The sequence below is a fragment of the Triticum urartu genome, chromosome 5A, assembly GCF_056163025.1.
Source record: "Triticum urartu cultivar PI428250 chromosome 5A, HENAU_Tu73, whole genome shotgun sequence".
Taxonomy (NCBI): domain Eukaryota; kingdom Viridiplantae; phylum Streptophyta; class Magnoliopsida; order Poales; family Poaceae; genus Triticum; species Triticum urartu.
Genome location: NC_141877.1, coordinates 488,058,244 through 488,071,610, shown reverse-complemented (window position 1 = coordinate 488,071,610; position 13,367 = coordinate 488,058,244). Strand labels below are relative to the sequence as shown.

At 48.5% G+C, this 13,367-nt stretch overlaps 2 protein-coding genes across 5 annotated transcripts; one reads left to right on the top strand and one right to left on the bottom strand.

Moving 5' to 3' along the window:
• Positions 1-4,404: 4,404 nt before the first annotated feature.
• On the bottom strand, positions 4,405-12,670 carry LOC125509969 (uncharacterized). 4 transcript variants are annotated; one of them, XR_015602447.1, is made up of 3 exons: positions 12,127-12,659; positions 7,541-7,912; positions 4,405-4,856 (listed from the first exon to the last, which is right to left on the bottom strand). XR_015602447.1 is itself a non-coding variant. In XM_087521319.1 (2 exons), the coding sequence occupies exons 1-2, from the start codon at positions 12,500-12,502 to the stop codon at positions 7,845-7,847; spliced, it is 444 nt and encodes a 147-aa protein (XP_087377445.1). In that variant the 5' UTR covers positions 12,503-12,659; the 3' UTR covers positions 7,410-7,844. The 4 variants fall into 4 exon arrangements, 3 of the variants coding, with proteins under 3 accessions (XP_087377445.1, XP_048531001.1, XP_048531006.1); XM_087521319.1 differs by lacking the exon at positions 4,405-4,856 and having other exon boundaries at positions 7,410-7,912; XM_048675044.2 differs by lacking the exons at positions 4,405-4,856; positions 7,541-7,912 and adding an exon at positions 7,920-8,419 and having other exon boundaries at positions 12,127-12,670.
• Positions 5,376-7,418, top strand: LOC147972158 (F-box protein At2g26160-like). Its single transcript, XM_087524249.1, has one exon. The coding sequence runs from the start codon at positions 5,982-5,984 to the stop codon at positions 7,416-7,418; it is 1,437 nt and encodes a 478-aa protein (XP_087380375.1). The 5' UTR covers positions 5,376-5,981.
• Positions 12,671-13,367: the final 697 nt, after the last annotated feature.

Below are 13,367 nucleotides of genomic sequence, written 5' to 3'. Positions count from 1 at the left end.
AAGAGGAGCTATATGATATTGGCCATATCATGTCACTATTATTTGATTGCATGTGATGTTTATCATGTTTATACATCTTGTTTACTTAGAACGACGGTAGTAAATAAGATGATCCCTCACTAAAATTTCAAGAATGTGTTCTCCCCTAACTGTGCACCGTTGCTAAAGTTCGTCGTTTCGAAGCACCACGTGATGATCGGTTGTGATAGATCCTTACGTTCACATACAACGGGTGTAAGACAGTTTTACACATGCAAAACACTTTGGTTAACTTGACGAGCCTAGCATGTGTATAGACATGGCCTCGGAACACAGAAGACCGAAAGGTCGAGCATGAGTCTTATAGAAAATACGATCAACATGAAGATGTTCACCGACGTTGACTAGTCCGTCTCACGTGATGATCGGACACGGCCTAGTTGACTCGGATCATGTAATCACTTAGATGACTAGAGGGATGTCTATCTGAGTGGGAGTTCATAAGATGAACTTAATTATCCTGAACATAGTCAAAAGGATTTTGCAAATTATGTCATAGCTTGCGCTTTAGTTCTACTGTTTAGATATGTTCCTAGAGAAAATTTAGTTGAAAGTTGATAGTAGTAATTATGCGGACTAGGTCCGTAAACTGAGGATTGTCCTCATTGCTTCATCACGTGGTGCAGCCCTCCCTCTCTTTCTCCTCATATCTCGTAGTGCTTGGCGAAGCCCTGCTGGATCACCACGCTCCTCCATCACCACCACGCCGTTGTGCTGCTGCTGGATGGAGTCTTCCTCAACCTCTCCCTCTCTCCTTGCTGGATCAAGGCATGGGAGACGTCACCGGGCTGTACGTGTGTTGAACACGGAGGTGCCATCCGTTCGGCACTAGGATCATCGGTGATTTGAATCACGACGAGTACGACTCCATCAACCCCGTTCACTTGAACGCTTCCGCTTAGCGATCTACAAGGGTATGTAGATGCACTCTCCTTCCCCTCGTTGCTGGTTTCTCCATAGATAGATCTTGGTGACATGTAGGAAAATTTTGAATTTCTGCTACGTTCCCCAACATGGGTGTAGGCCTCCAAGGCGCAATGTACATCGTCGTCGGCGCTCTCTCGATGACGCCATTCTAGGTCTGCCCAAGCCTTGCCATCCACCTGCCGACTTCTTCTTGGCGCAAAAGGGTGGGGTACGTTGGTTTGTGTTGTCCTTGGGTGTTGGTCATGTTGTAGAAGTCTTCGACATTGGTTGTGACGTGGCTTGGTGGGCTTCGTGATTTGCCTTATTGCCAATGACATGGGTTGATCTAGGTGATGCATGTATTGTGGTACATGTGGGATGTGTGGCTGCTAACCCTTGTGATTAGCGTTGTAATGGCGGAAAGGCGTTATACCCGGCTTCTTTGCCGCTTCTTTAATGCGATGATACGCATGCTTCTGCGTATTCGAGAAAATAAATGGGTATAAACGGGCCGTAGTTTTGCCTTGAAGACCCAACACGGGTACCTTTACACCTCCAGCCCACTCTGTCCAATCTTGTTCCTCCAACACTACACACTTGTCTCGACAATCAAAAAGGGAAAAAAAACACTGACACACCGCGCCGTTCAACTGTCTCCACTGGCCAATCCCAAGGCGACGTGACGGCGGCGACGGCGAGCCAGCGAGCACCCCTTCCCGGTCTCCCTGCCTCCTCCCACGCGCGCCAGGGCTGAATCGGACAGGATGGAGCGGTTGCCGGCCACTCGATTTTTTCTCCGTTTTGAGTTCCAAACTTGGGAGTTCGAACCACCGAATTCGTGTCGGAGTCGGAGACGGATGACATCTCGATCGGATCGGTGCCTAGTAGCGGCTCTATATATTTCTAGGGCGGCATGGGGCACCCGTGTCCGGGGCTAGGTAATCCATCAGCTCTCGCGAGATCTAGGTCTCTCTTTCTACTCCTTTCCGGTCGCCGGCGGAGTGTGGACTGAGGGGCGGCGCACAGGGGGAAGAAAGGGTATGGGGGCGCCGTTACCCGGAGGCAAGCGCATGGCCTACGGAGATGCCGACGCGTTCCCTCGCAAGCGCCGGGCGACGGCAGAGGCGGAGGTGCCGGACTGGACGTCGCTCCACCCCGACATCACCAGCCTCATCGCCGAGCGGCTGCTGGCCGAGGACATGACGGAGTACATGCCGTTCCGCCTCGTGTGCTCGCACTGGCGCACGTGTGGGAGGGTTTGGGTTCGGTTCCCCTTCAATGCCTTTCTTTTTGCCTATTTTAAACTACAAACCTGAAAAAACACGGAAATCTGGCAGGTGGGATCGAAGGGAGAAGAGTGGTGTGTCACTTTTAGCAATCTGGCATACGTGTGCCAAATATCATTGTCCTTTTTTAAAATGGTGTATTACTTTTTTGGAATGTCAAACCTGTTAAGTTTGTTCAAATTTGTAAATAAATATATCAAATCAGTATGATTAGATTCATCATGAAATGAAATTCCACATTCCTTTTGTTTAATATTATGGATCTCGATATATTTTTCTTTGAAAATTGGTCAAAGTTGAATTTTTTTGACTTTTCAAACTTTGACGTTAATTGAAGAACTTGATCAAAGTTTTAAAAAGTTATCTAAATTGAAGATCTTAATTAATTGTGAGGCCTAAAAAATTTGGAAGCATAGTGTATAGTATAAAAGAATTGAAAGAAAGAGCTTTGAGAAATTGTTGACCCGGTCAAAATTGGATGACCAAATTTCAATTAGAGACCTCAATTGAATGCATGCTCTTTAAAATTAGGGAGCTTAGTGTTATAGAGGATGGCGATCACAATGCACACACGCCAATTTCAGTGCACGTGCCAAATGGGCCTCACTGAAACCCCTAATTAAGTGATGCGCTGTATGTGCGTCACTTGTCGCAATCTTGAAGTTTTTTTTGTAAATGCGTTTATTCTAAATGTTTTATCTCTTAAACCACGTGTCCAAATTGTGAACCATTTTTATTGTTGAATTTCTCACGTCGAGTCCTTTGAAATTAGATATTGTATTAATAGGTTTCGGCGGTTTTTCTCAAGAAAGAGTAGGAAAATACCCCAAAAACGAAGTTGGAGTCACAAATTTTCCCCACTTTTTTTTTCTTTTTCTGAGAGGCACACATCTTGTGAAAAAAACGTTTTTTTTTCATTCCTGAGAGGCACAGCTCGGGGACGCAAAAGTTGTTCCTCCACGAAAAGCAAATCTGCCTTTTATGGAAAAAACATATTTTGTGCATGTCAAGAAGCATATCTGTGCCCCCGAAGGAAAAAACACATTTTTTTCCTTCTTCAAGAGGTGTGCCTTGCAAACCAAACATGTGCCTTCACATAAAGCAAATCTGTGCTTTTCGCGAAAGAAAAAAAACACATTTTTTCTTCTCCGAGAAGCACAGCTCCACCTCGCAAAACAAACGTGTGCCTTCACGAAAAGCAAACTTGTGCCTCTCACAAAAGGAAAAAAAATATGTTTTTCTTTTCTTTTTCGAGAGACACAGTTTTGGCTCTTGTGGAAGCAAACTTGTGCCTCCACGAGAAGCGAATTTGTGCCTCTCGCGAAAGGGAAAACAATAAGTTTTTTTTCCTTTTTAAGAGGCATAGTTTTGCCTCTTGTGAAAGCAAACATATGTCTTCACGAGAAGCAAATATGTACATCTCGTAGAATAAAAAAAATATGTTTTTTCATGCATTTTAATTTGTTCAAAACGTAGGGTGGATCAGGCAAAAACCAAAAAGCCAGAAAAATTGAAAAAGCTCATCTAAAACTCGAAAGCGCGTACAGAAAAATAAAACAAATAAAACCTCAAGGAAGTGTCCAGAACGCGGCACGTAGCGGCTGAAAGGCTCCCGCAAGGGCTACCCCTCTATTAGTTGCTCTCTCCGCAAACCTATCTGGGCCAACTCTAGTTCACCTAGGTTTCCATTCACAGGATTGGAAACAGACGACCAAATTGGCATTATGGTCATTAGCCTCTCCACGCGACGACACCTCTTCCCTTCCCGCGTAGCAGCGCGTCAGGGGACGAAGCATGCTAGGGCCCTCCATGCATCGTCGTGGTCCCTCAGCGACTGGGCAATGCTACTTGTGAGTGATACGTCTGCAAGGTATCTATTTTTTTTTGATTATTTCATGTTATTATAGTATCAATCTTGAATGTTTTACATGCATTTACAAGCAATTATATATCTTTTTTGGGATTAATCTATTAACTTAGTGTCCACTGTTAGCTGCTGTTTTTTGCCAATTTTTTGTTTTTCAGAATATCAGTATCAAATAAATCCAAATGGCACGAAACTTTTTAGAAATTTTTTATAGACAAAAGAGATACTAGAAGCTTATTTTCGGCAGCACCCACGCACGATTAGTGTGCCGGACCAAGCGAGAGTTACGGCGTAGTAAACGGGCCGCAGTTTTGCCTTGAAGACCCAACACGGGTACCTTTACACCTCCAGCCCACTCTGTCCAATCTCTTGTACCACCAACACTGACACACTCGTGTCGTCAAAATGTCTGAAAAAATCTTTTCTCATCAAAATTAGCACACAAAAAAAATCTTGTCTCATCAAAACTCCCTAAAAAAAGGGAAACGTTATTAATCAGCCGGCTGATTATAGCTTGCGCATCCGCCGGGCGCTGCACCGTTCGATCGCTTCATCGTGATTTCACGCCACGCAGGAAGTGTTCACACGGAGCGTGCAGGTGCGTGGGCCCATATGGGTCCATTGTTTGTTTTTCTTTCCATGTACTGTGGGTGTGACTTTGACTTAGAGCCTTTCACGTTTGTCGTCTTGCTGGGATGTCACGCTTCTCACGGGATGGACCTGACTTCCCACAATCTCTCCTTTCTGCAATAAGATCTCTGTTGCAAAAAAAATAGTATCAAAACCTCTGTTACGAAAATAATTAACTGCAGCAAGGCCTCTGTTGTACAAAAAATTGTAACATGACCTCCATTGCAAAAATAAAAATTGCAACATGAACTCCATTGCAATTTTTTTAACAATGCCTCTGTTACAAAAAAAATCTACAACTTTAAGTATATTTTGCAAAAAAATGCGCAACATGACCCGTGTTGCAGAAAATTACCGCAACACGACATTTGTTGCAGTGGTAGAGGATAATGCTCGGCCACTCAATTTGTCAGATCCACGTCTCGCATGCGCAACCGTCAGATACGAGCTTTCGTCGCATGCGCAGCCGTCAGATACGAGCTTGAGCAGCCGACACACAACCGGCCAGGAGCTTCACCACTAGACGCAAAAGTCCTTCCGCAACAACACCCATGTTGCAGAAGTCCTTTCGAAACAACACTCATGTTGCAAATAGTTAAGACGAAAAAAATTCGGCAACATCATTTGTGTTGTAGAAGTCTTTCCACAACAATACCCATGTTGGCAAAAATTTAAGAAAAAGAAAGTTCTACAACATCATCTGTGTTGCAAATTTCTTCCGCAACGGCACTTATATTTCAAAAGAGTTCAGACAAAAAAAAAAGCTTTGCAACAACACCTCTGTTGCAAATGTTTCTGCAACAAGAGGTCTGTTGCAATGCTGAGGAAGGAACCGCGCCACTGAATTGCCCTGACCAAACGGATGCGAAGGCGGCAGATCTCCGGCCGACGCCTAGTGTCCCCCCTAAAAAAACTTGTCTCATCAAAAACTTGTCTCCCTGCCTTCTCCCACGCGCGCCAGGGCTGAATCGGACAGGATGGAGCGGTTGCCGGCCACTCGTTTTTTTCTCCGTTTTGAGTTCCGAACTTGGGAGTTCGAACCACCGGATTCGTGTCGGGGTCGGAGACGGATGACATCTCGATCGGATCGGTGCCTAGTAGCGGCTCTATATATTTCCAGGGCGGCATGGGGCACCCGTGTCCGGGGCTAGGTAATCCATCAGCTCTCGCGAGATCTAGGTCTCTCTTTCTACTCCTTTCCGGCCGCCGGCGGAGTGTGGACTGAGGGGCGGCGCACAGGGGGAAGAAAGGGTATGGGGGCGCCGTTACCCGGAGGCAAGCGCATGGCCTACGGAGATGCCGGCGCGTTCCCTCGCAAGCGCCGGGCGACGGCGAAGGCGGAGGTGCCGGACTGGACGTCGCTCCACCCCGACATCACCAGCCTCATCGCCGAGCGGCTGCTGGCCGAGGACATGACGGAGTACATGCGGTTCCGCCTCGTGTGCTCGCACTGGCGCACGTCGACGGCCAGCCCGCAGGACGCCACGCTGGCCGACCGCCGCTTCCACCCGCGCGGCTGGGTCGCGCTCTGCGACGGCAACGGCGTCCGCCCGGTCGAAGACGCCGCGATCACCTTCTTCCACACTGCCACCAGCAGGATCCGCAGGCTCCCCCTGCCGGGGCTCCGGCGGCACCGGATCGTCGGCTTCACTGACGGCCTCCTAATCGTGCTCGACACCCGCGCCGCCGTCATCCGCGTCGTCCACCCTTTCACCTGCGTCGTCGTCGAGCTGCCCCACCTCGCCACCTTCTTCCACTGCGTGCTCAGGAAGCAGGAGTCGTTCACCATGGCCATGGACTCGTTCGTCTGGATGAACGCCACCGTGTGCGTCGCGAGCCCCAGCTCCATTGCCGTCGTGATCTGGTTCCTAAACACGCCCCTGGTGATCTGCGCTCAGCCCGGTGACAAGGGCTGGAAGATCATCCACACCGATATCCAGCTCTCCAACACTCTGCCGTTCGACGGCGGGCTCTACGGCGTGACGCGAGTCGGGAGGCAGCTGCTGCAGGTGTATCCAGTCCCTGATGATCCACACACCAATGCGGTGGTCGCCGAGGTGCCAAAGGAGCTTGGTGACCCTGAGAGCTGCCTCTACTACCTCATGGAGTCCATGGGAGCCATGCATGTCGACGTCCTGCACAGGGTTGTCCGCGACACTTTCGGCCCCGTGACCAGCACGATCTTCAGGGTGGACCTCCGCCGCCGGGAGCTCGTGCGGGTGACCAGCCTCGGCGACCGGGCGCTGTTCATCAGCCGCGACCGGTGCTTGTCCGTCTTGTCCAGGGATCTCCCTTCGATCAGCGGCAACTCCGTCTACTTCGCCAGGCCCGGTGAGGACCCTGTCGAGGTGTACCCACTTTGTGACGGCTCATTCGAGAGCACGGTGACGGCGAGCCAGTCAAGCGACATCAGGAATGGGGTGCTTCCGACCTCGGTGCGGCCTTTTACCCTCGCCGACCATCTGGCCACCTACTGCCGCCACCGCGAGTGGACGAGAGGGCTCATGTTTCACGAGCACTGCTACATGCGCCCTACTTGGAGCGAGCTGTGGAAGAGGATGACTGCACAGGATTCGGAAGTCGTCGTTTCGAGGCTGAGAACAACGGAGCGCGAGCTGAAGAAGGTAGAACTGCCTGACCTTCTAAGCTCTGTTAGTGCTAGAACACTGTCTCAAGTAGTAAGAGGCTGAGAGCTGTGCTTACGGTATAGTGAGTCCTCCGCGATTGGCGTGCTATGGCACGACGATTGTTGAAAATATAGTAGTAGTACTCTATAACCAAAAAAAATGTTGCTGAAGTGGTGTTGCCTTACCGAAATTTGAACAACTTTTAAGTGGTGTTGCTGAAGGCGTCATGCGTTGCCGAAATAACAAGTTTCAGAACAGCATTTGTTCTTCGTCTAGTCGATACACTGCAGCAGTAGAGGGTTCAGCACAACAACGGGGGAAGCGCCACAACCGTCACAACAACTGCCACTCACGCGGATCGTATTCCGGTTAGGCCTGGTCTTTCTCCTGGGCCGTGCCGTCCTCGTGTTTGGGCTGCGAGACGGGCCTCCAGCACTCGAGCTGGAGTCACTCCCGCCAGAAGCAGAGCCCGCCCTTGCTGCCTCTGCTTCAAGGAGCGGCTGCGTGTGCGTCGCCGCAGGCACGCCCCTGACATCGTTGCCGAGGGGCCGCCGATCCTGCAAATGGGAGCAGACTGTTGAGTATATAAACGATGCGAATTTGCTCATGAAACTTGTATTATACTCCCTCCATCCGAAAATACTTGTCATCAAAATGAATAAAAAAATATGCATGTAAAACGAGCGCCAACACCACTTCGTTCTTTACAGGTAAAAATCTTGCACTCGTGTAGACCTCTTCTAGACATCCCTGGACGACAAAACACATCGCGCCTGCCACAGTTATCTCATAGAACTTTTCGCTAATGATTAACCATGCCTTCTCGGCTGCAGAGAACCCGGAGAGGCCCTCTTTTGAAGCAACAACAGCGGCAAGCATGTATACGAAATCGAAGAAATTGGTGAGATAGAGGGACAGGTCGTCGTCCAGCTCAAGAACTTCCAAAAGTACCGATATGAAGATGGTCATGCCCAGCCCCGTGAACAACAGAATGCCCAAACTCTTCCATTCCCTCCATGACGATAAAGAAGGGTGTTGTCCTTCTGAAGTAGTAGTCCTGTTATCTACAACATTGTCCAAGCAGACTCTCATAAATAAAATGCAATATTGTCCAAGCAGATTCTCATTAATAAAATGCAACATTATCCGTGTGCGGAAATTATTTCATAAGCGTTCACCTACAAATACTAAATTGACACATGCATTCGCTGGAACTAGTTTAGAGATGCAACAGAAACTAGCGTAAAGATGAGCACGAAAGCAGTGCAAAAATGTAGCAATAACTATTGTGAAGTCCAGTAGACCCCAAAGGTGCAATAGAACCTAGAGACTAATGTAAAAATACAGTAGAAAATTGTATAAAGATGTAACATCAACTAGTGCAAAGATGCACCCGAAACTAGTGTAAAGATGAAGTGCAAAGTAATGCCAAAATATGGTGAAAACTAGTTGAAAACACAGTAGGAAACAAATAAGGGACAATTTCATTTTCCCCCTTCTTTTTGTCCCGACCTCATCTTTACCCTTAATAAAAAACAGTGCTCAACTATATCCCTTTTCCTTTTAGTGCTCTTATAAAAATACCCTTCCGTGTCGTTTCTGTTAGGTCAAAGGAGTGAGCTGTTAAGTGGACATTTGTAACCCTCATTGCCGATGTCACATACAGGTAGGACCCACCCAAAGAAAAGAAAAGAAAAAAGACTATCTCCCATCTCTACCACTTACACATGGGCCCCACCCCAAAGAAAATAAATAAAATAAAAAATCAATCGAGTCCCTATAATTTAAAAAAACAACTGGGTCCCTACGGCCATGGCGGCGCCGGTTGTGGTGGTGGCCGGCGTGCTGTTGCTTGTGGCCGCCGCTACCTGCTGCCGCTTGTTGCGCTATCGTGCTGCTGCTTGTGCTGCCCGCCGCCGCTGCCGCTGCTCCTTGCGCCGCCGCGCTGCCCTGCTGCTGCTCGGTGAAAGGGGCTTCTCGGCGGGCTGCCTACAGGTGGGAAAGGCAGGGCTATGGGCGGGCGGGATGACTGCTGTGGGCGGACTGTCGGAGAACTCGCCGGAGATGAAGAGGAGAGAGAGAGAGAGCGAGTTCATTTTTTATTTTCTTTGGGGTGGGGCCCATGTGTAATTGGTAGAGATGGGAGATAGTTTTTTTCTTTTTTCTTTTCTTTGGGTGGGTCCCATTTGTATGTGACATAGGCAGCGAGGGGTACAAATGTCATATAACAGCCCACTGACGATCAAAGGCCTTTGATCGGACGAAAAACGGTACGGAAGGGTATTTTCATAAGGGCACCAAATGGAAGAGGGGTATAGTTGATCACTGGTTTTTTTATGGGTAAAGATGAGGTCGGGACAAAGTTAGGGGAAAAAATGTAAATGTCCCTACAAATAAACACTAGGAACCAACATAACAGGCAAAAAACATACATTTTTCGACAAAGGATGATTTTTTAATTCAAAATGAAGCATCAAAAGGATACAAACACAAATAGCATACAACCGACCTCTACATAGCTAGGATGTACACAGTCAAAACTAGCACACATAACTTTGAAAGCACACCATATTTTTTTTGTAAAAATGCAGTAAATACAATAAAAACTACTGTATAAGGGAGAAGCAAACTTGAAAACTAATAAAATCATCATCTTGTTTTGAGTACTCATCGAAAGAAAGACGAACATGAAAATCTATTTTGATTTGGATACAATGATTAATTTTTCGCGAATACGCAAAGCTTGCGTATCATTTCATTGATAGAAGGAAGAAGAAAGGGTATAATAAATGCTACAACACATGACATGAACGCAAGAAGGCATAATCATGGTGTCCGGAGCAGAGAGAGACGGGGTGCTTAGCCCAAACAGGATGAAGGGCGCAACTAAACCTACCAAACCTAAAATTAGAGGAGAAGACCAAATCAGTAAGACGTCGAACATCTTCAATTCCAACACCGGGACACCACGAGCTAGCAAGATAGCGCCTTCAAGAAAGGGAATGATGTCATGACGTCGTCACCATCCGATCCGGAAAACCGGATCGAGGGTTTCCCCTAATACTCGAAGAGGTGCACGGACAAAGGCCATGGAAGCGCCTCCAAGAAGGAAAACGACACCCATGGGTGTCGCCGCTGCCAGCATGGGCAAGCCGAGCAAGGATTTCGCCTGGCCTAGTCCGAGAAATCCCAAAGTCACCAGATCAGGATCCAAAGCTGCCGGAGACAACCTGCTTGTCGACCGCTACCTCAGATGGGGGTGGGGCTGCACATGTCAACGATGACCGATATAATGATTAAAGTAGTGGTGTTCTGAAATTTCAGAACCTATATTTAGATGAAAGGCATAAGCCTGACTTTAAATTAATAAATCCCATAACAAGAAGTACAATGAGTTGATGGAAGAACTTATAAGCACTATGAACAACAAGCAAGTGGGAAAAGTGAAAATAAGAGAGGGTACAACTTGATGTTGATGATGCCCTCCATCATGAACGAATCTCTAGAGTGTAAGCAAAAGCAAGATCTTGAGGTTAATACACAACCAGCAGGGTGAAACACACCCATATTTGCTCCGCGAGAGGTGAATCGATGTTGTACCAGCCTGTTCCACATCTGAAGGGGACCCCTGCCGCTCACCTTTGTTCACCCTAGAGTCGGGATGGGTACCGATCCCGGACCACCATGGGAGATTCGTAGCCTGACCACCCCACTATGCCGAGCTCGCCACCCACGAAGAGAAATAGTTGCTAAGGATGAGGACCTCGAAGAAGAAGGCACAATGGATATGAGTTGCCACATCCACTCCTACGAGAGATATTCGAGTGTGCATAGATCGACACCATGTTCATACCACCGTAGCCATGTTGCTACAACTGGGGGTGGGGGAGGCTATCCCCTCCTCGCCTAGATTTTACGGCACTGGCCCGCCGACGAGCAAGACCATACAAACCGAGCATGAACGACCAAAAGGAGTTGCAATTGAGCCGAAAACATGACGACATGCAAGAGACCTTGATGGCAACACCGCCACCAAGTGTCCATCAACCACACCACCTTGATTCGTAGACCCCTCTCTCCCAAAACGAGGCCTCCAAAAAGGTTACAACGCATGTTGTTGTCCACTCCATAATAGATAAAGGCTTTCATCCATTTGTTATAAGCATGCCGAGCTCGCCGCCCAGATGAGGGAGGGGTAGGTACCTCGATGGCGCCTACAAGGAGGGAGACGACACCCCAGGAGTCGTCAAGATTGTTGCTGGCAACGCTAACCAAAGATTTCCCTTGGATTTAGTCACCCATCCAGCACCCCAACCAGCAACAGACCCCCGCGATCAAATGCCCCTATGGATCATACTCGACAGGTTGGCGCTTGAAAGGTACGAGGGCGAGGACCTTAAGATAATGACCGAGGGGGAGGTGGAACACCCGCGCATCCCGCTCTATCCTTGATGACCACACGTGACACAACTTCCCGAGTTGCCTCCTCTCCACCAGTGGTGAAGACGTCCGTCTAGCTAAGGTTTCATCGCTACCCGAGCGGAGCGGCACGGAGGCCGAGCGAAGCGTCTTCGGTTAGGTACCATGGCAAAACCTACTTTTAAATGATTGACGTCATCTGATTTGAAGGCTATTTTTTTTTTTTTTTTGCAGCGAACGAAACCCAGTAAGGTTGTGAACACACAAATGTCGAAATGCACCAAAGAAGATATTTTACCCAAATCCTAAAAAAAATGCATGAACCTAAAAGGGATAAAATAGATAAAAATACCTGAAAGATCGCAGTTACATGTACATGAGAAGGAAAGGAGGGCCACGGTTGTTGATAACCCGAAGAAGATTTCCCCTACGATTTCGATGAGTTGGCGCGAGGACGAGACCTCCGTCCCCTCGTCCACATGAGTCACAACCACGGCTCCCGCGGCCATGGTGGTCGAGTTGTCGGCCATTTCGAAGAAGAGCCCCATGGAATCAAGATTGAGGTGCAGGCTTGCTAGATTCACCCACACGACCGTCAGAGCCAGGTCGAGCAGAAACACCCCGACGATGACGGGGAGCAGGCGTCTCCAGTTACTGCTCCAGACGACGAACGCCTTGCCGACGACTTTGAGGGCCTCGACAAATGCGTTGGGTTTCAAGTTTTCCATGCGCGCGCACTTGTTGGTCGATTCGGTCGATCTCGCGGCCGGGAGCGCGGTGTGTGCTGCCCGCGTGAGTATGCGCGCGCGCCGGTGGGGCGGTCGCCGGACTGGACGAGGGTGCTCCTATATACTAGTACTAGCTCTAATGGAAATGAGAGGAACGGACCAACATAGTGAATGAAACGACCTGGCCGGTCTCACCGGCTCTGTTTGTTAATTAGTTTCCTCTTCCGTCAGCGCCCGGCGGCCTAGTCGAACCAACTCCGTCGAAGGATCCTTTCTTGTCGCATAACCGCATTTCATTCTCGTAAGTCGTAAGCGTAAGCACGCGGGGTTCGGCGTGACACTGATAGCATAAGTACCGCGAAGCATCCATAGGAAATGCCTGCACGACCAGCAAACCTTCTGATCTTTTTAGTCAACCGGTGTTACTCTATTCATTTTTATTAGGACAGTAAAACTGGGTGACCTACAGGCCTTCTTAGCGTTATCCGTCCAATCTACTCCCTCCATCTCATCTCACAATATAAAAGAGCGCGAGACAGAGGAAGTACAAACTAACTGGTCTATCATCCAGTACGAGAAGGGTTGGACGAGCTTTGTTGCGTCGTTGGCGTTGTTGGGTTTTTAAAAAAAATACTCACTCTATTTTTTTAAATGAAATATGTATTTGGTAACCATGTGCCCAATTGCAAAACTGCCACACGGTTCCTTCAGCGTTCGATCCGCATCGGCACTTCTTTTCTTCGTCCGGTGAAGCTCGTTCGCATCCTCGTCCCGCAGGACGGGGTCGTCCCCGCACCTGAGAAAAGCGTGGCCCTTCCTCAACCTCCCGACCTTACCTCACATACCTCGCGCCGCCGCCGCACTA